This window comes from Misgurnus anguillicaudatus, chromosome 5, assembly GCF_027580225.2.
Source record: "Misgurnus anguillicaudatus chromosome 5, ASM2758022v2, whole genome shotgun sequence".
NCBI classification, from domain to species: Eukaryota; Metazoa; Chordata; class Actinopteri; order Cypriniformes; family Cobitidae; genus Misgurnus; species Misgurnus anguillicaudatus.
In genome coordinates, this window is record NC_073341.2 from 32,132,623 (window position 1) to 32,157,693 (window position 25,071).

General features: G+C 38.1%; 1 protein-coding gene across 2 annotated transcripts in view; it reads left to right on the forward strand.

Moving 5' to 3' along the window:
* The window catches only part of agbl4 (AGBL carboxypeptidase 4), a 524,893-nt gene that overhangs the window by 265,937 nt on the left and 233,885 nt on the right, over positions 1–25,071 (forward strand). For both annotated transcript variants that reach the window (XM_055168759.2, XM_055168758.2), the window contains one exon: positions 23,920–24,136. In XM_055168759.2, coding sequence (XP_055024734.1) covers positions 23,920–24,136 — 217 coding nt within the window. The remainder of the gene's footprint in view (positions 1–23,919; positions 24,137–25,071) is intronic.

Genomic DNA, 25,071 nt, shown 5'->3' on the forward strand with positions numbered 1-25,071 from the left:
GGGTCGATTTTTATACTCGATTCTTGATTCAACTCAATGAATATAGATTTAATATTACTACATAATTTTACCTCTGCATTACAAATCACGCATATAGCTTTGTTCTTGTTCACAAAACGATTGTCGTCGTCTTGCTTGCGAAATCTAAAATGCTTCCATACCTCTGACTTTTAATGTGAAGGTGGCATCAACGTCGACGAAGCACCTGAAACCGTCATTTTAAGCACTGTATGAATGAATGAATGACAGGCTTGCCTCTCGCTCCTTGGTAACATCCAACCCAGTCTCACCCCATGTCGTCAATATTTGACGACACTTGACCATTCGTCAATATGTGACGCGGAGGGTATACCTTTCGCGTCATTTTTTGACGAACTGGGGACTTCAATACTTTTACGTCCGTTGCATTCTCTTCTCCTATTTTCTTACCATTTTCGCGTCGGTTTAGGGTTAGATTTACATAATGACATCCCTACCCAAACCTAACTCTAACCCCAACGCCAGGTGACAACTGTTTCTAACCCCAATGCCAGGTGACAACTGTTTAATTTCGCGTACACTGTTTAATTTCGCGTACACTGTTTAATTTTGCGTAATCTAACCCTAAACCGACGCGAAAATGGTAAGAAAATAGGAGAAGAGAATGCAACGGACGTAATAGTATTGAAGTCCCCAGTTCGTCAAAAAATGACGCGAAAGGTATACCCTCCGCGTCACATATTGACGAATGGTCAAGTGTCGTCAAATATTGACGACATGGGGTGAGACTGTGTTACAACATCACGCAAGGCAAAAAAGAGGGTGACATCTAGTGGAGAAGACTATTAATTAGAATACGTTAATCTTATGTTCAATGTTTGCGGAAATAAATATAAAAAAAACCATTTGTGGCCTTTAAGAATCGAAAACAGTGTAGTGGGAGCACGCATAAAACATGATTTAAACAGTTAATATTTACTACACCTGCCATGTATGAACCAATGTGAGGATGAAATTAAGAAGTGGCTTGATATATGAAGATATATTCAATAATTTTGTGTTGTCGATCGGAGGTGACGGGTCTTCAATGCACAAATATAAAAGCACAGAGACATACCAGTATCTTTACAATGGGAAAGTCAGTCGAGTGGAATTTACCAAGACTTTGTGTTTTTAACTTTTCAGGGGCTGGTTTAAAATGTCACCACTGTCTCTCTGGTGTGAGTTTTTTTAACGGCAATTTTTAATGGACTTGTTTATGGCGACAGGTCGAGCTTCACGCGGTCCGACACAGTCAACAGTATCTTTCTCATTCAACACATTGTAAGTTTGAACGAACCATAATAAACATATTAAACTACTCCATGAGTATTGTTTTCATTTTATGAAAAAATTATTACATCGCACTTTGTACGCACTAGGTGAAGACTTGAGCTTAAATTATTTGATTACTTTTTAAAGTATTTGCTTTTCATTTAAAACATAACAAAAGGACACGCAGCAGAATAGTTAATATTACGAACTATTATAAACATTAACTAAGCAGATTATGTCGTATATATTCTGTACTGTAATCGCATTTTTGTAATCATATATAGTGGCAGAATAAATAAATCTGCATATTTTTATCAGCATAATATAGTTGTTTTTAAACAATTATTGTATTTATTGTTTACTGGGAGTTTCTATGAAAGCTTTTACTGGATGGATTTGTAAATGAAGAGTTTCGTTGCAAAACGAGATAACCACCGTTTTTTTAATTGTTCAGAAATCTTGTTTTTTGGTTGTGCATTCCAATTAATTTCAATGCAACTGCAGTTGGTTTGTTTTAATTTAAACCTTCATTACTTAAAAAATACAGCTAAGTAGCACCATAAAACAAAATAATAACATGATAACATAATACTAAACATGTTTTAAGAAAAATGTTAAAAAATGGATTTATCTCGTTTTGCAACGAAACTCTTCAAATACAGATCATGAGTGCATGTGCGCCACATACACATTCAGTTCTTGAGCATGTATTATGGTTAAACGAAATGTTTTGTAGAGATTTAGTGCGTTTGTATTAGCTATTATGCCAACCCCTAACTGCACAAATTATGTCGGCCTTCTTGGATTTCATAACAAACATTAAACAGCCAGTCAAAACGGCACACTTGTGTCCTTCGCAATAGACTACCATTAGCTTTAGTGGCTCACCGGAAGTCATAAGCAGGAAAGCTCTAAGATGACAGCGCCCACATTTACGTCAAGAAAGAGGTGGATACTTTTCTCCAGATACTATGCGTTCATTTTCTTTCAATTAAACATGGATTGTATTCAAACCAAGGTGTATATACTGTACAATACACATTAATGGTATCGATACATGCATCCCATATCTAATTTATGTTTCATTTGCGGTTAGTGTAATGGATGCATGTATAGAGTACATAAAAGGTCACTTGCCTTCCCTTTCCCATGGCCCTTTGCCATCATTAAGACCGACAATGAAAGCCTTCAGTATTGATTTGTGAGTATCTCAAGGATGCACTTTGAACTCTCCACCATTATGTGGAGATAATGGTTGTTTGCATGTAGTTTATGCCGGTGATTTGTGGCCCCTGTGGTACCTGTGGCTTGATGGGCGAGTGTCGGAAAACAGCGCTTGGCAGCTGTTGGAATGAGAATAGGTGTATGTGTTTTTGATAATGAGGCCTAATTTCTTAATGAAACAAAATGAGAAGGATGGCAAGCGATCCGTCAACGTATTCTCTGGGAAGAATGGAGGAATGGGTGCTGTTTAAATGAGGGATATTGGAATTGTAAAGTCTATGTTATCAAACCCTGCCAGAGCGCTGCATCATTGCTGGAGATGAAGGACTTTGTGTGTTTAATTAGACTGCGCTTTTGAGCACAACAGGTCAAAAATGATTTATAAGAAACTATTTGTGATTTAAAAAATGTCCTGTCTTTTTGAATCATCAAGCAGTGTTTTCAATATCGACCAGAGAGGTGACGACAATATTTTCTTTGATAATACTAAAGGTTAATTACAATTTCCCCTCATGCGTCATTATTTAAAGTAGTTTCACGGCACAAAAGAAAAGCTTAATAAGTGAGACATTAGAAAGATTTAGCATAATTATCATGTTTTCATTATACATAGCGCATTATATAAACTTGCAAACTATGCAACCTCTGCAAAACAAACTCAACGCATTAGTCTGGTTTTTCACGTACAGAGAATGTTTATGGCACAGTCGTGTTCCAACAACAAACTAACGCTATTGACTTTATAAGCGGTTTCGATCTGAGCTACATCAGCCTCATCAATCGCACGGACTCTTAGCAGATGCTTGGCTGTTCACAGCGTACTTCACATCTAGAAGACAGAGAGGTTATACTCAGTTAAAGCCGTGCACGTACCTGCCCGGTGCATGGAGAGCCGTTACGAATTTGCATATGTGCTATACGTGTAAATTGCTTTGTGGATGTGATTTACCTTTTACTGCATAATGCTGCAGTTCTTCAGTGCTCCTTCCTGGTTTACAGCTGAAGTTCTCTCTCACCTCTTTTAGTAGTAATCTGTCACTTCTCTAACAGAGGAACGTGAGACCGAAAGAGACAAAGTTGCCATTTTAATCTCTCAAACTGAAATTAAGGAGCACACGGTGTCCTCTGGTGAGCTCATAGAGAATGAATTACAATCTGCTGTCCTAATCTTCTGTGCTAATCTTTCACCATCGTTTACCTGCTTGAATTGTTTATACGCCATGAGGGTTATTATCATTTCCTGCTGCAGTTTGATACATAATGCACTTGGTAATGGTTGATTTCACTTTTAAAAATAGTAAAAAAAAAAAACTTTAATCTGAAAAGTACTATAGAAATGTATCTGAATGGAATTTAAAGTGACAGTGGGACATTGTCATTTAACATCAGTGTTGATACTTTCTAAAAAAAAAAAAAAAATGCTGGGTTGTTTTCAATCGTGTTGCAGGACAAACCCAGCCATTGGGTTAAATGAACCCAGACAATTTTGATATTTGACCAACAATGGGTTAAAACAACCTAACATTTTGGGTTGAAACAGTATTGCAACAGGTTGGGTTTGTCTCTTTTTGGCCCAAGTTTATTTAATTATTTAAAGGCGCGGAGCACAATCTCTGAAAGCCAATGTTGATATTTGAAATCACCTTAACAAACACGCCCCTATACCCCAGTAGAATCTGGACCTTTCTTTTGATAGACCTGCCCCACAGATACACAACCCAGGCAACGATGTTGGTTAGTAGACACGCCCCTTACTACTGATTGGCTACAAGTGTGTTTTTGTACTAGGCCCGACTCCCTTTTCCAAAGTGTTTCTCAAAAATCGTATTGAGTGTATTCAATAGAAATTGAGTGTATTCAATAGAAATTGAGTGTATTCAATAGAAAATTTGGATTAAAGGCAGGGTGCACGATTTTTGAAAAACGCTTTGGAAAAGGGAGTCGGGCAGAGTATCAAAACACCCTTGTAGCCAATCAGCAGTAAGGGGCGTGTCTGCTAACCGACATCATTGCCTAGGTTGTGTATGTGTGAGGTGTGTCAAAAGATCGTCCAGATTCTATTGGGGTAGACGCTTGTTTGTTTAGGTGATTTCAAATATAAACATTGGCTTTCAGAGATCATGCATCCCGCCTTTAAGGACCTGTAAATGTTGTATTAAATAAATGGAGACGTTCAGTTTTATTTGAACATCCGCCTCTGCATGTGCGTGTATAACTGATCTAGTGCAGGCGGTCCTTGGCAGCTCTATGTACAGGTCAATCAATGTTATTTGCTGACGAGTCACTAGACATCTGAGACTTGCTGTAATCTACTTATACTAAAGCATAGATCCACTAAACTTACTGTAATTTAAAAAGTTAAAACATAAGAGAAAAGAAATGGTTGGGTTATATATCATTCCAAAATAATAATTGGTTTGTAACGAATATTGTAATAAATAATAGCACTGTGCAATATTAAAGGGACCGTTGACCCAAAAATGAAAATTCTGTCAGGATTTAATCATCTTTATGTTGTTTTGAACCTGTATAAGTTTCTTCTGTTGAACACAAAAGAAGATATTTTGATAAATGATGGTAAGCACACAGTAAATTATCTTCATTTGTGAAGAGTCAGTCTTCATTTGTAGCCAGTCAGCAGTAAGGGGCGTGTCTACTAACCGACATCGTTGCCTGGGTTGCGTATGTGTTGGGCGGGTCTATCAAAAGAAGGTCCAGAAAAGAAGGTCCAGATTCTATTGGGGTAGGGGCGTGTTTGTTTAGATGATTTCAAATGTCAACAGTGGCTTTCAGAGATCATGCACCCCGCCTTTAAAGTTACTTTTTTAAAATAAAAATTATAAACATAAAAAACTTATTTTTTTTACTCGTCTTTATTTTCCCTTTTTTTCTTGTATGAAAAATGACCCCAGCATTTCTTCATGAGATTGACCCATTTATCTTTTATAACAGGCCCACAACAGATATTACTGTGTGTCTCTTAGAAATATATGAGAATATAAATAGTTAAAGGGGTCATATTCTACACTTTCATTAGTATTATTTTTTTCTAATATGTGTATATCCACTATACACTAGTATACACCTTTTTCACTCTTAAAGGAAAACACCACCGTTTTTCAATATTTTACTATGTTCTTACCTCAACTTGATGATCTTTTTTTCAATGCATGCACTTTTAATCTTTGTACAGCACTTCTTGAATGTGTTAGCATTTAGCCTAGCCCCATTCAATCCTATGGCTCCAAACAAAAGTTTTTTAAATCTTTAAATGGAGAAAACATGGAAGTGTTTGGTGGCTTTTAAATTAATTCCTGTTTGGATCTTAAGGAATGAATGTGGCTAGGCTAAATGCTAACACATTTACGACGCGCTGTACAAAGATTAAAAGTGCACGCATTGAAAAAAGATAGGGTATGTACTGTATTAATTTGTCTAAGTTGAGGTAAGAACATAGTAAAATATAATAAACGGTGGTGTTTTCCTTTAGAATAAAATAGGCTGATTTTGTTTTTGCACCTTAACTACTGTATATGAATATAGTACTGTATATGTAAATGTGTGCTAAGCTCTACAAACCAGTTGCGGTTTGTGAATGTTAGAATATTTGAACATAACAAATTAAACTATTTTTAAATGTGTATGGTAATGTTTCTTGTTGTGCATCATCATTTCGGTTTACGTGGGACTCGGCTGATCATGGCGGGATTCTCTGAATGTAATTGAGATGTTTTAAAGTCATGTGGCATGTGGTGCTGTGCAAACATGCATAAAGCATGGTGAGAAGACTGTATAGTAGAGTGCTATCTGTCTGTCTGTCTGTCTGACTGCCTGTTTGACACAATATGATAAAGTTTAATAAATACCTTGCCCACTGCTCATATCTCCCCAATGGTTTTAAAACTAAAATGAGGATATTTATTGCCTTGACCCTAACCCTTACACAAACCTGTTGACACTGAAATGGTCCTTAGCTGTCAACTGGGCAGCCCCTTTCAAAAAGTACTAAAGAGTTCATATTAGTACCTGGGTGATTCTCACGAAACCATTGAAACACCACGGCACTAATGATTGTAGCTTTAAAATGTGTACTATAGTAACATTAAAAAGCATCAGAATTAACACAATACTGTGTTCTACCTTGCACAATGTGTGATTTCAACATAAGAATTTATAATTGGAAATTTTATCTCATTTTCTGCTGAAATTCTCATTACCGCAATGTGTCCGGCTGTGTTTGAACATGCGTTATGTTGTAATTTAATCAAATTAACACAAAAATATTAAGAAAAAAAATAAATGGATGTTTTGCTAGACTACTTTAGATGACAGAAAACATATTTACTGAATATTCATGTATAATAATAATGAAGAAAAATTAGGGAAATGATGTGTCCATGCCTGATGCTCTCATCCTCCGCAACACTTTTGAGAACAGTTTAAGCACACATACAGAATTTTAATAAAGTTTGATTTTGAGTGACCAAGCACATGGACCAGTTACTTCAAGATGGCTACCAGGTAAGATCATTTTTTTTACAGTTAATTTGAAATATTGTCTTGTCAGAATGCTTACACGACATTTTGATTATCATTACTGCAACAGATGCTTATTAAATGTTAATTTAATTAATAGAAGCATATTACTTTGATTTTAAATACATGTGCAGAATCTCCAAATTATGTTCTTTCAGGTTTGTCATGTCATTTTGAAAATATGTCAGTGTTGATGTTTTCTGACTGTTGCGGTAATGAGATTTTTTAGGACTAATTTTTAAAATTATGTTACAAAAAGTGTTAAATGATAAGTAAAAGTTTTTAAATTAATGTTCCCATTTACTCCAGACTTTGTTTTTCAATGTCTGGTGGGAAAAAAGTAAATTTAAGCAATTTTTACATTTTCATGCTTGACATTTTTAAAACCAAGTTTTCGTGAGAATCACCCACCTAATTGGTGCATATTGATACTGTACCAAGTAGTACATATTAGTACCTCAAAGGTACACTGTAGAAAGTAAAAAGTTGAATCAACTTTTTTTCTTTCAATTGGTAACACCTCAAAAACTTAAGGTTTCACTTTCAGTAACCTTTGAACCAACTTTTTAAAGTGTACATATCGGTACCAAATGTATACATAACTGTGTCTAAATGGTACATATTAGGACTGTTTTAAAGGGTACTCTCCCAGTGACAGCTAGGGACCATTTTTTGACAATTTTGACAATTGTACCTCAAGTTTCACTACGTTATTAAAGACATTTTAAAAACTGGCCATCACAAATGTGCCCAAAACCTGTACACACACATGCATCTATCCACAAATGCCTCCCCACATGCCCCCCCCCCCCCCCCAGTACTGTGTACACACACGCACTCCCCCTGTGAATCAGTGGCAGGGAAGTTAATTGGCAGCATCTGGTATCTAGGAGGCAGCATACCCTCCCAAACCCCTTCACCCCCCCCAGGCATCTGGAGACACCAGTCTACTTGTGGGCACCAAATACGAAGGGGGGTGCATGGGGTGGGGTGGAAAAGAGAGACAGGGATGCAGAGAGCACACTTGCAGCTGGCACTCTTGCTAGCGGGGATATGGTCAGACAGGCTGCAAGCTGCGCCAGGCAGGGACGCCCCAAAGGGACAGATGGTTTACAGATCTGGACAAGATTCAAGAAGAGAGAGAGAGAGAGTCAGAGAGGGGAGGCCCTGACAAATCCAAAAAAGATTCAAGGATTAGAATGAAACACTTACAATTTGGCAGTGTCATTAGTTTTGGACAAATAGAGCAAAATAATCCAATTTGGTAGTTCTAGGCATACAAATGTGTACTAGTTTACAAAAAGGATAATGAAACGTTAAACAGATTATGGATGTTGGCCATAGATTTGTTTGAAGCACAAAAACTGAATTAAGCATTCGTGTTTTAGTATTGAATTACGAAGGAAGTGATTCTGTGGCACCTGTGTGAGGGACCTTTGGTAGCTTATTTTTTTTAAGGGTGTACCTTGTTCTAAACTAAGTCTTTAAAAAAAGCTGATTGTCTCTTTCTGTTAAAGGGTGGGGCTTCCAGTCCTACAGCCATATTGAGTGTTACATTTGATTTCATTTATTTCTCTGTCTCCGGCTTTTAGTCATAAGCTCTCTGACCTCAAGCTGGCTTTTACCATCTTGTGCTGACATCACTTCCTTTGAGACCATATTTAGCCAAGTGTGATATTGGTTTGATCTTGCATGAGTCACCTTGTGTGGTGGACAGAAAACACCACTGACATCATTGCTGCTCATCTCTGTTTTCATTACAGCAGCAAACATCACCCAACTTTACCAACACACCCAAATGTCAACCACTTCAGTGCACATTTACCGTATTCAGACATCACGTGATGCACAATAAATAATTTGTTTTAACATTAACTTAATGTTATGAATTAATAATAGCTGTTAATATTATGTTAAAGTACCCCTGTGGTAAAAATCTAATTTTTATTGTTCATATGTTATATGTGGTGTTTTTAACCATCTGGGGTCTAAGGGGTTTTTAGGGCCCTGGAAGTTTTGACCTGCACTGACAATTGAGCTTTTTCATTTGCTTAAAAACATAATAATGGCAAAAGTCTCATAACGCTGTGTTCAGCACAAACTGGGCTACAATATTATATGATCAACATGTATGTATATGTTTGTAGTTTTGAGAGAAAAAAATTATGCGTGGTTTTTAAAAAAGCTACATTTTTAAGCGATTGATAAAGTCCACAAAACTCATTCTTAACATGTTTTCCCAAGACTTTTCAAAACAGGATCTGGTAGTCTAGAATTTATTTTAAATGATGTGAAATTCAATCTGCCTACTCATTCACATAAAACAATATATTGATTATTGATTTTTGCTTATGAAGGCAATATGCAAAGAGGCTGGAAGCTCCTGAATAATCTGTGATTGACAGCTGAGGAAACAAAAGACTTGCATAATGAGCTGCATAATGAGCCTTTAGGCAGGAATGTAAGAAGACAGCATTATTCCGGCACGTGTTTGTTTGTGAAAGCAACACAAAATAAATGCCTTCCCATGTTTGATCCTGCATTAAATAAATTTACTGTACAGAAATATATGCTGTTTGCAATCGCGTCTTTTATAAGAATACCACAAAACACATCAAATATGAGGCATTGCGTGTTTGTGTGTGCGTTTGGCCATTGCGTCTGGAGTGAACTTTTAGTTACAGGTGCGAGTAAACAAGTATTTATGTGATGTTTGCAATCGCATCTTTTATAAGAATACCACAAAGCTTGTCAAATATGAGGCATCGTGGCTCATTATAGATAATGCTCACAAAATCTTGTGCTACAAACTTGCAGCTCACATGTGCATTGTGAAACCGGACTTAGCAGTTATGTGTCTGACACTGCCGAAAGTAGCATCTATTTACATTTATATCTATAGTCTGAAGTGGAGTCTGGGACTAACTCACATAATCATAGATCTGTGTACACTAAATGGGGCAGGGGTGTAGAGTTGCATTTAAGCTGTTTTAAAGTAAGACATTACATAAATATGCTATTATGATGCTCAAAGAGTTATGTGATAAAATTATAGACTACAGGGGTACTTTAATATTAATTTACACTATGTGTTATGTAAACTATCAATTTTTAAGAACAATATGTAATAAAAATCGTGGTAGGCAATGAATAAAATAGCTTTTACACTGAAATGCTGAAATACACACCCTGCAGTGTCCAGTAATACTTCCATATAATACTGTATTTTTCCAGAAGGCATAATCGCATTTTGCATTTAAGGATGTTTTTGCCAAAAGAACTTGTCAATGAACTTTTAGACAAATGAGAAGTGATGATGTGGGTTTAGGAGAACAGTAAACCCTCTCTGCTTCCAGCATCCTTATACCAGCAGTGCCTGGGGCTACATTAGCTAGTGGGTGATGCTGCTGGTATACGATCTCGATGTGATGCCCATGTTTAATGGAGCTAATGTGGATAGATTTCATATTGTATCTCTGCCATCTCTCTTACATTAACTCTCATCCCTCTTTGTCCATTTCCCAGTCTCACCAGTTGCATCAGTATGTGTGTAGTTTTATGCACATGTGTGTGTATGTATAGACAGTAAGTGGGGATATAGTGCAGTCTGGCGCCAGGCCGTCTCCTAAAGTCCACCTACTCTGCTGATGCAGTCAGCCAACACATCTCAACTGTCCCGAGAGAGAGAGAGAGAGAGAGAGAGAGAGAGAGAGAGAGAGAGAGAGTTATTGGGTGGGTTCTTGTTGTGAAAATCTGGCAACCCTGTTTAGCAGTTGCAAGTGTTCTGACTTTTTAAGCAGATTATTAATGTATTCGTATGTATTGGACGGTCGATTAAAATCGAAATCAAAGAGCACACATCATTATGAATTCAAATGATTTTTTTTTTTAATTGTGACTCTATGGGATTTATTTGAGATGTTTCTCGCTCACCAGGTGAAAATCGTGAACCTAACCACTTAAAAAAATACAGGTATAACAGTTCTCCCCAACCAGCTACAAGGGCTGAATTACAATTCATCTTCGTAGCACAAGCATTGGAGTCATATGCTTTCAAGTTTAAAATCTGGTTAAGGGGTTTGTTCAAGCATGAATTCAGTGAGCTCAACTAAAGTTGGTTTTCAAAACCAACCACCCAAATCCAGCCTCCCATCTGTTTTTGCTCAGCACAAGTTGAATTTAGTTGCTTTACAAGTCTCGTCTCAGAAACAATGCAGTATTATCTCTGCAAATAAAACCAAAAATTTGATCATGGAAAAATACTCTCTTATTCAAACAAATAAATAATTTGTCATGGGAATTATGACGACACCAGCTGTGCCCTCATAATCTCAGCTGTCCCTCTAGAGCGAAGAGGTGCTCAGATGGGAAGGTCTTCAAAACCACAAAAAAACACCACGTAAACAGATCACACCAGGGCATCTCTTAGCCGTCACCCTGTCTGGCTGTTATTACCCTCTTTTCTCTTACCAACACCTGCTCCAACCCCTACAGCCCGTGTATACGTCTGTGTGCCCTCTGTGATTTTTTTTGCCCCCTGCCCCATGAGGGGGCATGGCGCCATGTTGGCGGCTTCTTAGGTCTCATCTGCTCTATGATAATTACCCAAGACATCCCTCAGCGCAGCAGGGCAGTTACTTACCCACCATGGGGTCACACATATCCAAACACACACACTCACATTATATTAACGCCGTTCACCGTGCTGGTTCTCGGCCTGCCTGTGGCTCACTACACATACACCATACACGCTTTCTCTCTGTGACACACACACCATTACATCCCTGCCGCAGATGGGATGAGCCACCTGGGACACACAGCTCTGCATTTGGGTGTTTTGGAGTATTATACCAATGACGCATTAGCGAGTGTGAAAAAAGGGTCACATGCACCTCGCTGTGCAGACAGGCAGGGTGTGGCCCATGTTTTCGCTTCATCTTTTTTATTAAGCGTGATGATGCAATATGAGTCAATTTGGGAAAAAGGTGGGTCGATACTTTCAGCACCTAAACACATCTATGGCCATCTGCTGGCCGTGGTGAGAGCTTACAGAACACACTTAAATGCATACGGTCAGTGCAGGGGATTTCTCTATATAAAATGCATTTATATACACTAGTCAACATTTGAAGTGGATCAAAAGTGGTCTTAAAACCAATATCCAATACTCAATGATAAATTTGATCAACGTTTTGGATTCACTTCAAATGTTGACTAGTATATTTATGCCTTGGTCACTTTAAGTGCGATTGGATATAAATCAGTTCTTGTGTTTCCTGATAACCTGAACACATGGCTTAGTTACCGTAGTGGTATTAACTTAACCCTCAAATGGTCCTCGTTCCCTGTTTACATTACTGGCCCTTGGGGTCTATATGACCCCAAAATTGAAAGCATAATTGTAAGAAAAATATACATTTTCAATAATGAAAATAATATACTATATATCATTTTTTTGTTTACAATAAAACTGTGTTTTGAGAGATTTGAAGTACTTTTGTACCCATTTACCACAAAAAAAAACTCAACTACACTATTAGCTTGCATGTGAAATATAGATTTTTTTATGAAAAAAAATCACTTAAATGATTATCTAAATTTAATTTAAATTGTTTCTGGATTTTGATCTAGATGTTAGGTGTAGAATTTCACCTTTTGCTGGTTAGAATTCAACCTAAAGAAATTACTGTTTAAGAAAGAAATGGCTTAGAGGCCCATAGAAAGACATTCATTTTACTGGATATGGGTAACTGCTCACATCACTACTTTAATGATACATTTTTGTGAATTTATGTAGATATAAACACTAGAAAGGACATTAAAAATAAAATATTATTTCAAATAGTATATTTTTTTTAGTTTTTGATGCATTTTGAAATGTGTGTGTGTGAGTTTGTGTGAGCATGTGTTTTCTACATTGCATTTGTACCAGGCCTTCATTTCTGTGTGGACATTTTTAGATTTATGCTGGATTTATTGATTTCTTTTTGGACAAATGTAAAAAATAAAAATGTTTGCATTTCCCATTAATTTTCAATAGGGGTCCTCAATTTTGACCCCAAAGATCAGATTTTTTTTTTAAAATATTTTTTTACATACCTTCAGAACAATCGAATCAAGCCCAGTTTTTTGTATGTATAGATATATTATTTAGGAAAATTCAAAAATTTTTATATCTGTGAGATAAAGGGAACCACTTTTTTAAATGAAATTATAGACCCCAAGGACCAATTGAGGGTCAATTCTGCTTTTTTTACAGAGAACAACACAGCTTTTTATGAGTGTGTGTACTGCTGTTTAAAGCATCCCTTATGTCAGGATGTGTTTGTATGGATCAGTATAGCATTTATGTGTCCTATGCAGAACTGCTTTATTGATTAAACACTTACTGTTTAGCCTTTTTGCTTCTACAACCAATGGTGCAACAATTCCCTCATATTTTGTTCAATATAATACATTTCAAATCTCTCCAGCACCACTGTATGCAGAAAGCTTAATTTTACCCCTAATCTAAACACAGACCCACCTGGGAATATCTGTAACCTGTCTTAGTTTTGTTTTTTTATTGAAGATAGACCAGTTTGTCGTGGCGCGTTTGAATGTCCCAGACGGCGTTTTGATGTTCCAGCCTTATCCGCCAAATATCACCCTAGAGGTGCCCGGACGCTCTTTTTTTCTTTCTTGTCGGGCAGCAGTCGTAAAGAGCGCTAGGTTGGAATATATTAGCCCGAGAGTTTGTCTCTTTCTCTCTCTCTGGGGTGTACGTTTATGATCTGAGCTGTAATGAGTAGATGATTTACGAGCTGTGAAGGCAGCGTGATGGCCAGGGTTCTAAGCGCTAATATTACATGTGTCCCCCTGCGCTTGTGAAGAGCACTGCAGCTCAGAATCTAATATGCGTGCTTGTGTTTTTTTGTGTTGTGTGTGTGCACGCACTTAGCATGTTTTTACCATGATAGCACTCGATATACAAACAAATACCATCCTGCTGAATTTATAAACACTGCAGCAAAAACTCTACTACAGTATGCTTCTCGATCTAGTGATCTAGTAATAAATCACGATAGGCTCAAAGTTAATCTGCCACTGCTTATTAAACCCCTACAGACTCACTTAGCATTAGTAAAATGAAACGGTGTAGTGTAAGAAACATTAGTAGCCCCCTGAAGTTCATTTTAGTGCAGGTGCTTTCTCTGAATGAGAGTTAAGTATAAATCTGCTGGAGTAATTGGTACAGGCGTGTACTGTAAATATAGTTTGGAATTGATGTTAAAGAGATAGCTCATTCAAAATTGAAAATGAAATTATTGCTTACCTTTTTGTTCCTGTAGCTCAGCTGATAGAGCATTGCAATAGCAGCGCAAAAGATCATAGGTTCGATTCCAGGGTGTTTTAGCACAGATGCTGATTAAATGTATAGCTTGTAAGTCATATTGGAAAAATGCATCTGTCAAATGCATATAAGCACATATAATGTAAATGTATTAGCCATATCTAGGGATCAGAATCTCAAAGAGGTCTTATTTAAAATCCATTCAGAAAGTAACCATCTAGCAACGAGCCAAAAATTCCTTGGCTGCGCCGAAATCTCATTTGGGGGCAACTTTCAAAGGCATCAAGGCAGTCCTGCACGGGTCCATTTTTGGAGACCCGCTCCCCCCCGTACACGCAAAGTTCAGCACCAGACCACACCCGTGACCCGTGATAATTTCAAAATTAATCCGCACCCACCCAGACCCGTTAATATTTGGCCCATTACCCGACCCACACACGCATAAATCACACACGTTAAAATCATTCCAATTAAAGTGCCTTATTTTTTATCTCATACCTCTCTCAACATCACAACAGCGTCATGAATGGGCTAATGAAACAGGCTAAAGTTCGCTTTGTTTTGCGCCATTCAAGTAGCCTACCATCGGCACCTAAATAGGCTATGGAACCTGATAACTATACACAAATAGAGCTATTAATGAAAAAAAGAACAAGAAAAAATACAACCTACCTACACAACCCCGCTGTGCTAAAAGTCTCATCTCTAAATGCTTTCCAAGAGAAGACGTTCCCAACCTCCGGCTACCAACGGCAAAACTTTATGCAACTCCTGCAACGCTCACTCCAACTAGGCTAAGAGAAGCATCACTAAAGGTTGCGCACTGTCACAGTGGTGGTGACGTGATGGGTTAAATGTCAAATGTTGCTCGTGTAATGGTAATTTAGACGTACAAATATTGCACATATTTTCATTCGCGCTACTACCCACCTGCACGGAGTTAATTTTCCGCCCGCTTTTAGGAATGTGACAATCCACCCGTTTAAGACACTTTTATGCGGGTATCCTCGGGTACCCGACCCGTTGCAGGACTTTGCATCAAGGCACGTCCGAGTTCAATGATTGGTCTACTTTTGTCTCCTGAGATAACTTCATCGTCTTTTCTGACAATTCTATACGTGGGGAATGTGATTGGTCGAATCTGGTCGAGTTTAAAACAATAAAATGGCAACCAAGAAAGCACAAATTTAGTGTAAATAAAGTTATATTTTCACTTTTTACACCTTTTGATTGCATTTCTAGCGATAATTTAGTGTTGCAGTTTTTAAATCTGGGATTAGGTATCACAAAGATGCTCTCTGTTTATATTTCAAACAGAATTTCGTCACGCTGCCTATGAAGGTTGTCCGAATGCGTTTCCTGGAGCTGCATTCATGCCTCCGAAGTCACCAGCCAGCGAGGCAACAAGTCAGCTGCCTTAAGCTCAGGATACATTGCACGATTTTTGGCTGTCCCAGACGAAAAATTACCATCGTGAAACAATCATTGTGATTTCTGTGATTGTGGCTCTTCATCGGTGGTCCTATGTCCTGCAGTGAGAAAGGTTCAAAGATGGCTGTTTTCTCTGTAATGCGTCCAAAGATAGCTTACGATAGTTTTCTGACATTGTCAGAAAATCAGCATGATCATCACACAGTGTGTTTGCTGCTACGATCGGTGTACTGGTATTTGTTTACCACTAGCGCTTGCTGGTGACGTTGCGCTAACGTGTGACGCAGCCACCAAAGCCTCCATGTCATCATCGTACAGTCTACATGCTTGTCGTACCCAAGTTTAAACGATCCATGTCGCACAATATGATAAGGTAATTATCTTATAGGAGTGCAAAAATCCTGCAGTGTATTCCGAGCTTTAGTTTTCAGACGCAGCCCACGTTGCACTTAGGTTTTTAAGTTTAATGAAATTCAATTTACAATTCATTTTAACTTTCATGACTAGTAAGGAGTAGGGGTGGCACGGTAAATGAAAAAACCATCCAAACAGTTCGGTTCGCTTGTCTCGGTTCAGAGCGTATGTGTGTCACACGGTTCGACGCATGCGCTATGTAGCATTGTGCCCGAATGTTACCTGAAGCCTACTTTCGTCTGGCTCCACAGCGTGAGCCTCCGTTTGGGGAGGTGTTTATACTTAACGCACAGACTGGGTGCCGGCATGATAAAACATCATGCTCGGCTAGATTTGCCTGGAACTCGTGCTTCTTGGGTTGCGGAGCCGGGCCCACAGTTACAAAATTTGACGTGCACACCGCCAAGCAAAATGGGGTCTCGCACACTCAACGTGCACCACCGCCCACTCTGCGTTGACGTCATTTTTGCCGCGCACCCTCGCGCTCATGTGGACGCGTCGATTATAGCTACACTAAAGTTTGATAAATGTCAGTTTAATCTTTTTGTGTGCTTAAAGTTCAACCTTTGTGTGCTAAAAAGGCACATAAGTTCTTGTAGAGATTTTTTGCCAAGTAAATGAAAAGCATGTCATCAATGTCTTCTCTCTTGCTGTATCAAAATCTCACATAGCTTTCCTCAGAGATGGTCCCAATAATGTGCTTAAAGTCAAGTCAAATTCAATATGTGCATGATTACATCATATAACAATTTTCTTAATACTGTATCCTAAATTGTGCTATATATCATATGCTGAAGTAAATTTCTTGAGTGTTAACGATTTAAAGAAAAAAAACAAGAACCGTACAGAACAGAAAATCGTAACCCTAAAACCGTGATACGAATCAAACGGTAGGCTTTGTGAACCGTCCCACCCCTAGTTACTATAGGCGTTACTATAAATTATAAAAATATTTATTTATTCAAAAGTTGAATTAGCATTTTTATAATTTATGCCAACTTCTCACTAGTAAAAAAATGTAATATTAATTGCAGTTTCAAATTGCTTAAATTTAAGTTCAACAAGGAATTTCTGTGCTGTAGCAATATTGTGCACCACCAGCACATCCTGTGCACTTCCTGTGTCCCCACATGGGCCAATGAGGGCCCTAGCAGCGATCATCCACATGCCTCCGATGCTTTTTGCTATTTAGAGAATCACACAGGCAACTCGTACGCCAATAAACCCTAATTTCAAACATACCATCGCACATGGACAGCTCGACCACAAAGCAAGTGAGGTTGCTTAGTAACAGTGCCATCCAGTGCTTTCCTCCAGTCTGATTCATGCCCCAAATGATAGATCAATCACAGGAGGGCCACTCCATTCCCTCTACCGCTCACATTACAGCGGAAAATTGAGAGAGAGAAGAAGATGGTATAAAATCTACAACAATGAATACATTAGAAGTAAGATTGCTTGTTTGACAGTTTAAAATCTTCAACATAAAGTAGGAATACTTGTTTAAGCATTAGACAGTAATTATATAGCATGCGCTTACTTCTAAGAGGCTCAACAGATCTCAACGTCCAAAGTATCGTGATGTAATATCCGCATATGTTATAGATCCTGTGTTTGTCAGAAGGATGAGAGAAGAATTTTGTCACTTGACAGATTCATGCTGAAATTTGAAACCATTTAACCTTCACAGCATTAAAACACACGACAGGCGGTGCTCTTAGAGGAATAAGGGAGGGAGAAAAGAGAGCGAGAGATGGAAAGAGTCAGAGGAACGGGAGCCACTGTGTGATGACCTCTACGCTTGATTGATTTGAGAATATAGACAAGATGTCCCGCTCCGTATGAAAGCCAGCAATTTTCCCCTTCGTCTAGTTCCCTTCAGAGGGAAGCCGACAGCCGCGGCAGCATCAAAGGCCCGTCGGAGTTGAAAAGCGCTTGGATGGAGAATGACACCTCGGTACAAACCCAGATGTTTTGCTAACAGCACAAGCGAATAGAAACCCCTTTATATGGTCATCGATAGCCCTTCCTATTTAATTACTTTTACAAGTCTAACAAGTTCAAATGTTTGACCTTGAGCTCCAGGCGTTGACCTTTTGTATGTATGGAAGGAGTGACATCTCGCTGTGTGTGTGTTTCTAAAGTTGGGGTGCGAATGTGAAGGAGGGCACAGCTGAATTGTTAAGCCCTGTGTGTGTAGGTTATTTTGTGCCAACCTTTTTTGCTTCCCCTCAGACGCACAGCGAGATAAATGTGTTTGGGAACGGGGGGCAGTGTAGCACATCCACCGGCACAGGGAGGCATGGGCCACTATCATTTAGATAAAACAAATTACCAGCAGCCACAACAAGAGGAGAGAAACAGTGAATGATGGAGGGACAGAAGATGCATTGCAGTAAAGATAGAAAATCGCCCGGCAGGTTCAAGATTCGCCATGCGCTCTCTCTCTCTCTTTCTCTATTACAAGGGGAGCAACGCCGAAGCTATTTTCTCTGACCAATAGTGGCGCAGCGGCGCAGGAAAGGCGAGCAGTAAATTCCCGCTGGGTAATTAAAATCAATAGCCACGACTCGCTCAGTAGCCAACAAGGTCAAACGCTGGAGAGGAACTGGGATAATGCTCAAACAGATAAATAAAAAAATAAAGTGAGGTGTCACAGCGTATCATTAACCCTGCGTGGGGAGAAACGTGTGTGTGTGTGTGTGTGTGTGAGAGAGAGTGTGTGTAACTGGTTGGGGTGCATGACGAACAGACGCAGGTCCTGACCTGGTCAAGCATAGGCAGGCATAAGCAGCTAACCCTGTTAGATTGACAGACTGTGATGGGTGGGTATTTGTGAAAGTGACTTGTAATGATAATAACACAAAGCTGAGTTTGACTGTTGCTATATGAATGTTATGTTGAGAAACACAGAGATGGCAAGCAGCCCTCCTCCCCAGATGAATTCTCAGTTTGATCGTTCATTTGCTTTATTTTCCTCTGCAGAGAATAAACAATTTCACTTTCAGCTTATCGCTTCACTTAATCTGTCCATGCAGCCGAGGACTCTGGGAATGTGTGTCTCTCTATGAAGCAGTGTATCTGATGTTATATTGTTTTGATTGGATATTATTTGCATAGTCCTGTATAGCTTTAGTGGATTTATCATCTACTGTACATCTGGATGGAGCTTGTCCTCTAAACCAGTGGTTCTCAAACTTTTTCAGCGTGCTGCCCCCTTTGTGTACGGTGCATTCCTTCGCGGCCCCCCCAAAGAAAATTTATGACAAAAAAACAGTTCTAAAACTTCACATTTTAATTAAACAAAACATTAAATTATACAAAGTAGTGCTGCCTGGTTTTGTTTTTTTATGTTTAATTTCACAGAATTCATGATAAATTAATGTATTTTATAAAATGTCATAAAACTGGGGCCCCCCTGGCACCATCTTGCGGCCCCCTTTGAGAACCACTGCTCTAAACAGCCAATCACAACACTACATCCAAGGAGCTTGCTAGACAAAATGTATGTATATATAGTATTATACAGTACAGTGAAGCACATATAAATAATATGGATTTACCTGAATTTTTGCAGATATTATAGATTTAACCAAAAATCATGCTTTCATTTTTTATATGTTTGCTGGGACTTGAACCCATGACCTTGGCATTGAGTGCCATGCTCTGTCTGTTGAGCTACAGGAACGCTGTTATTGTTACATACACCAGAGCTGCATCCGTAATCTCCTAATTCCATACTATATGGTAGGTGAAAGGAAGTAGGGGAGGCGAGTTGTATGTCCAAATTTATAGTATTCAAAAAAATCTTGTCATCCAAGATGTTTATGTCTTTCTTTGTTCAGTCGAGAGCTTTTTAAAGCTGCAGTCCGGCCTTTTTCCTCTTTGTCACCATCTTTGTTCGAAATCTGCAGCTATTCGCAGAATAATCAACTTTACGTGGATTATACATCGGCACGAAACAGCACGGATGAACACAATGTATTGAGGAGAATCTGTCAATCACCGCGTCCCTTTGGATACTGTCATCATGGCTAACTTCATTATCTGATTTTTTAATCCAATTTAAAGACTAAATACTGCGTATTTGGATGATAAACTTTATATACACACATGAGTAAGATCTTCAGTTATGTCTGGACAATAAGGAAAAGTAAAGAAGCGTTCATTTCAGTTAGATACTTTATCTCAGTGGGAAACTTTACAGATCAATGGAAGATTGACTGGAGAAAGATAATATTCCTGAAGTAAGTCATTTATTTTCATTTATAATATTCTTATTACACGTCACGCGGGTAAGTTACACGCGTCCGCGTATGTATTGTTTATTACAGGATATTTAAGTGTGTCCTGTAATATGATTCCATACATTGCGCTGTTGTTTGCACGTGACGTGATGCCAGTCAGTTTATACGCGTTTATAGAAACACACGCATTAAAACATTTCTAAAAACAGAAGCTTATCAGTCGATGGGCATCTGAAAACAGCTTTTTATATAACTTAGCATTGCAGATGTTCACCAAGTGCTGTGAGAAAAGGCTATAAATATCCACCTCCATCATCCTCACACGCAATAAAGCCTACTAGCTGGGACTCCTTCATTATGTATGCAAAAATTACATAATGACGCAAACATGTGCTCGAATTTCCCGCGGAAATCCACCAGTACCACTGGAATTAAAATCATTATTACAAACTTACCGTTTTGAATCGAGCTAAGGCAAGCAGATAGTTTTGAACACTGGCAGGTTATGCATTTTCTCAAAAATGTTTTTTTGTGTGGATATTTTTAAACCCAAATAAGTGCCAGACTGCAGCTTTAAGGAAAACATTCCAGGGTTTTTCGCCATATGGTGGACTTTAGTGGTCTTCAACAGTTTGGAGTTTCAATGCAGCTTCGAAGGGCTCTTAACAATCCCAACCATTGCATAAGGGTCTTATCAATCAAAAATATCGTAATTTTCGAGAAAAAAAAAACTTTTAAACCACAAGTTCTCGTCTTGCACTGGCCCTGTGATGTGCCAGCGTGACCGTTTTAGGTTATCGCATCAAAAGGTCATGCATGATGTATGCGAAACTACTGCTCCACTGTTTGCTAGAGATGGGACGGTATGAAAATTTTATATTATGATTATAGTACCGTGGCCTGGAAAGGCAAAAATAAATTACAATGGTAAATTACTTATTTACAATATTAAAAACAAATTTACAAGTTAAGTTTTTTAACAAATTTACAAGTTTTTTAACAAATTCACAATGAGTGAATAAATGTACATTTTTTTAACAAATTTACAAGTGTTTAAACAAATTTACAATGAGCGAACAAAAGTACAAGTTTTTAACAAATTTACAATGAATGAACAAATTTACAAGTTTTTAAACAAATTTACAAGTGTTTAAACAAATGTACAATGAGGGAACAAAATCACAAGTTTCAAAACAAATCCACGTTACAGCACCATGTAAACAAACTCGTCACGCTTCCCCGTTTCAGTCTATGTAACCCCAGGAGCAAACGAACAATGCAGTCCTGATTAAAAAGTTTGAAGCACCCTCTCGTGTTGTCTGTAATCTAATGAGAAAGTCAGTGAATTATTTTGATTACTGCCATCAAAAACGTGTGCAACTTGGAAAGCTACCGTTAGCTAACTAAAACTATTTCACTTACCTGAAAATAAGGTCCAATATCCCTTTAAGTCACTTCGGAAGCGATGAAAGGTTATAAATTATCACTCTCTTTCCGTTAATAGGATGTACAGCCTAATACACAACATCGCATTCACAACTCTCATGTGATTCATGGCGATACTTCCGGGTTTCTTCCCACCAGAGGCTCGGATGTGTGACATCAGCGTATTGTATTCCCTTTCCGTAATAAACGTAAATTTGTTCCAAAACTTGTAATTTGTTCGCTCATTGTAAACTCGTCACAAAAACTTGTACATCTGTTCACCCATTGCAAATCTGCTAAAAAACTTGTATATTTGTTCACTCATTGTAAATTTGTTAAAAAAACTTGTAAATTTGTTAAAAAAACTTGTAAATTTGTTCACTCATTGTAAATTTGATACACACACTGAAAACATTTGAACAAGTTTTATTTTTTAAATTCACAATTTAATATTTCATGTCCCTGACATTATTTCTGTGGTAAAAAATAAATAAATCTGTCTAATAAGTTTACTGTGAATTAATACAATACATTATCCCTTAAATGCCTTCTTGTGCAAAAAACTATGTTGCACGTGCGCGCCTGTGTCAAACTGATTCTGGCTGGACAGGATTTACAGCGAGTTTTCAAAATCACGGTAATCAAACCCAGTTGTAATGATAAATCAATTTTAAACGATAATACTAACCGTCAGGTCACTTTATCATGGTTAATCGTGAAACCGGTAATCGTCCCATCCCTACTGTTTACAAGTGTGAAGAAAGAGGACCGTTTCAGCATTGTTGAACAATTTTAAATTGCATTGAAACTGTATACTGTTGAGGCCCATAAAGTCCATTATATGGAGAAAAATCCTGAACCTTAATTTCTTCTCGACTGAACAAAGACAGACATAAACATATTGGATGACATGGGGGTGGGTAAATTATCTGGATTTTTTATGAAAGGGGATAGTCGATCTTTTAATAGTCGATACTTCATCTATTTCAATAAGTACTTAGTATGCGATTTCAGACACAGGCCATATAACTATTCACAACAGTGTAGGATGGGAAAAGCATGTGGTTGACCTTCGTTTGGCATCAATAACCTCCATCAAACCTTTCATGTGATGCTCAACTAAAAGGGGAAATTTGCTTTGTGCTTTGTGAATGGCTCACTTGAGGTCATACCAAACCATCCCAAACAGATAGGGGTGAGTCTCAAGTGATTGGGCTACTCCAAAATTGGTATGGTCTTCTGTGGGTGATGTGCTACTTTGCTTTGGGTCACTATTCTGTTAACACATGTTGAGCTTCAATTGGCCGGCACATAACCTGATTAACTGGAAATTTGTTTATTTCTATATGATAAGTACAACAGCTTCAAACACTGATGACCCCTCCTATATGCTTTGTAATCAAGACATAAAACTATTAAATATTTTAGCAAAAACACTTGCGTAAACAGGGCACATATATGTATGTTAAGTTCAAGAAAGAAGTGTGATTGTAGGGCTTTAGGTTTTAGCTAGACAGTTTTTTTTTCTTATCTGTATGGCTGCGTAGGAGCATCTGTGGCATTGACATATAGATAGCATCTCTATATGATCTCTCTGTCTCTCTCTCTCTCTCTCTCTTTTTCTTTCTGTCTCGCCATCTTTTCCATCATCTGCCTTTTTTAAAGGACAGATGAGAAAGAGAAACTGAGTGTTTAAATAAACAACAGTAATGTGAGTGACTATAGGGGATGCAGGGGAGTTGCATTTCACATTGATCGGGCTGCAAGTGTTTATTCCTTATTTTTTCTCACCCTGTCTTTTCTCCTTTGCCGTCTCTAAAGTGATTCATATTATTTTGCCCCACCCACACAGCCTTGTTTCCATCAGTTGAAAAGTTTTACAAATACATCTTCATATTCTTGTGTCAAATAGTAACGCTGTATTTTTTACAAGCACTATTGAACTGATCAATGATGCTTATTTAGAAAGTAAAAAGGGTCAATTTTGATGTCATGTTATTTATTTTTTTGTCACAGGCAAAGACTGCCCGCCAAGAATGTGTATTACTACCGCTGCCCTGATCACCGAAGGAACTACGTGATGTCGTTCGCCTTCTGCTTTGACCGCGAAGATGACGTTTATCAGTTCGCTTACTGCTACCCGTACACCTATTCCCGTCTGCAGCATTACCTGGCCAGCCTGGAGCACAGAAATCTGGATTACCTCCGGCGCGAGCAGCTTGGCCTCAGCGTGGTTAGTCGCTGCATGTGTTTTATAGTACATCTGTCTGCGGTGTATCATTTCTATTGCGCTAGTGACTTTTTATAACCGCTATGCATTGCACGCTCATTTTCATTAAGGAGATGGACACATGTAAATGTAAGCACGCTTGAACATGCGTGCATGTGTGGGATCTGCACAGGTACTAGATCATTCACAGTGCCCACAGGCCTGTCTCTGGTCTTATCAAATAATTGTAGAGGAAAAACTCATTAGGAATGCTCGAGAGATTAAAGCCTCTTTTAGGGCCTTCATCACTCTCACGTTTGTCAGGGAGAGCCAGACAGGGAAAGCCACTGATGAAAGCACATTTATTGATAAGAAATATGGCATCAATGTAAAAAATGAAATCAATTTCACATGAAATGGGATTTGAAAGGGCAAGTACATCAGGAGAAAAATACATGGCAAAGGTATATGTTAAAATGTTGCAGGAATAGAAACAGACAGATGTAGCTGAACTTTGCAAATGTAAAGTGTAAGAGGGCTAAACATCAAATTCAATAGCAGTTTATGAGCATTTTGCAAGTTGCACCTTTAGATTGACAGCAGCTGTGCCTGTGAAATGATCATGTATTACACTTGATTTCGGTGTTCAGCTCTTTTACACTTTTTTCTTTAAACTAAGTAAAAACTGTTTTGAGGATGTTATTCAAAACAGTATATACAGAAATGCATGCCTCTTGTGGCATTAAAGGATTAGTCAATTTTCTTAAAAAAAATCCAGATAATTTACTCACCACCATGTCATCCAAAATGTTAATGTCTTTCTTTGTTCAGTTGAGAAGAAATTATGTTTTTTGAGGAAAACATTCCAGGATTTTTCTCATTTTAATGGACTTTAATGGACCCCAACACTTAACAGTTTTAATGCAGTTTAAAATTGAAGTTTCAAAGGACTCTAAACG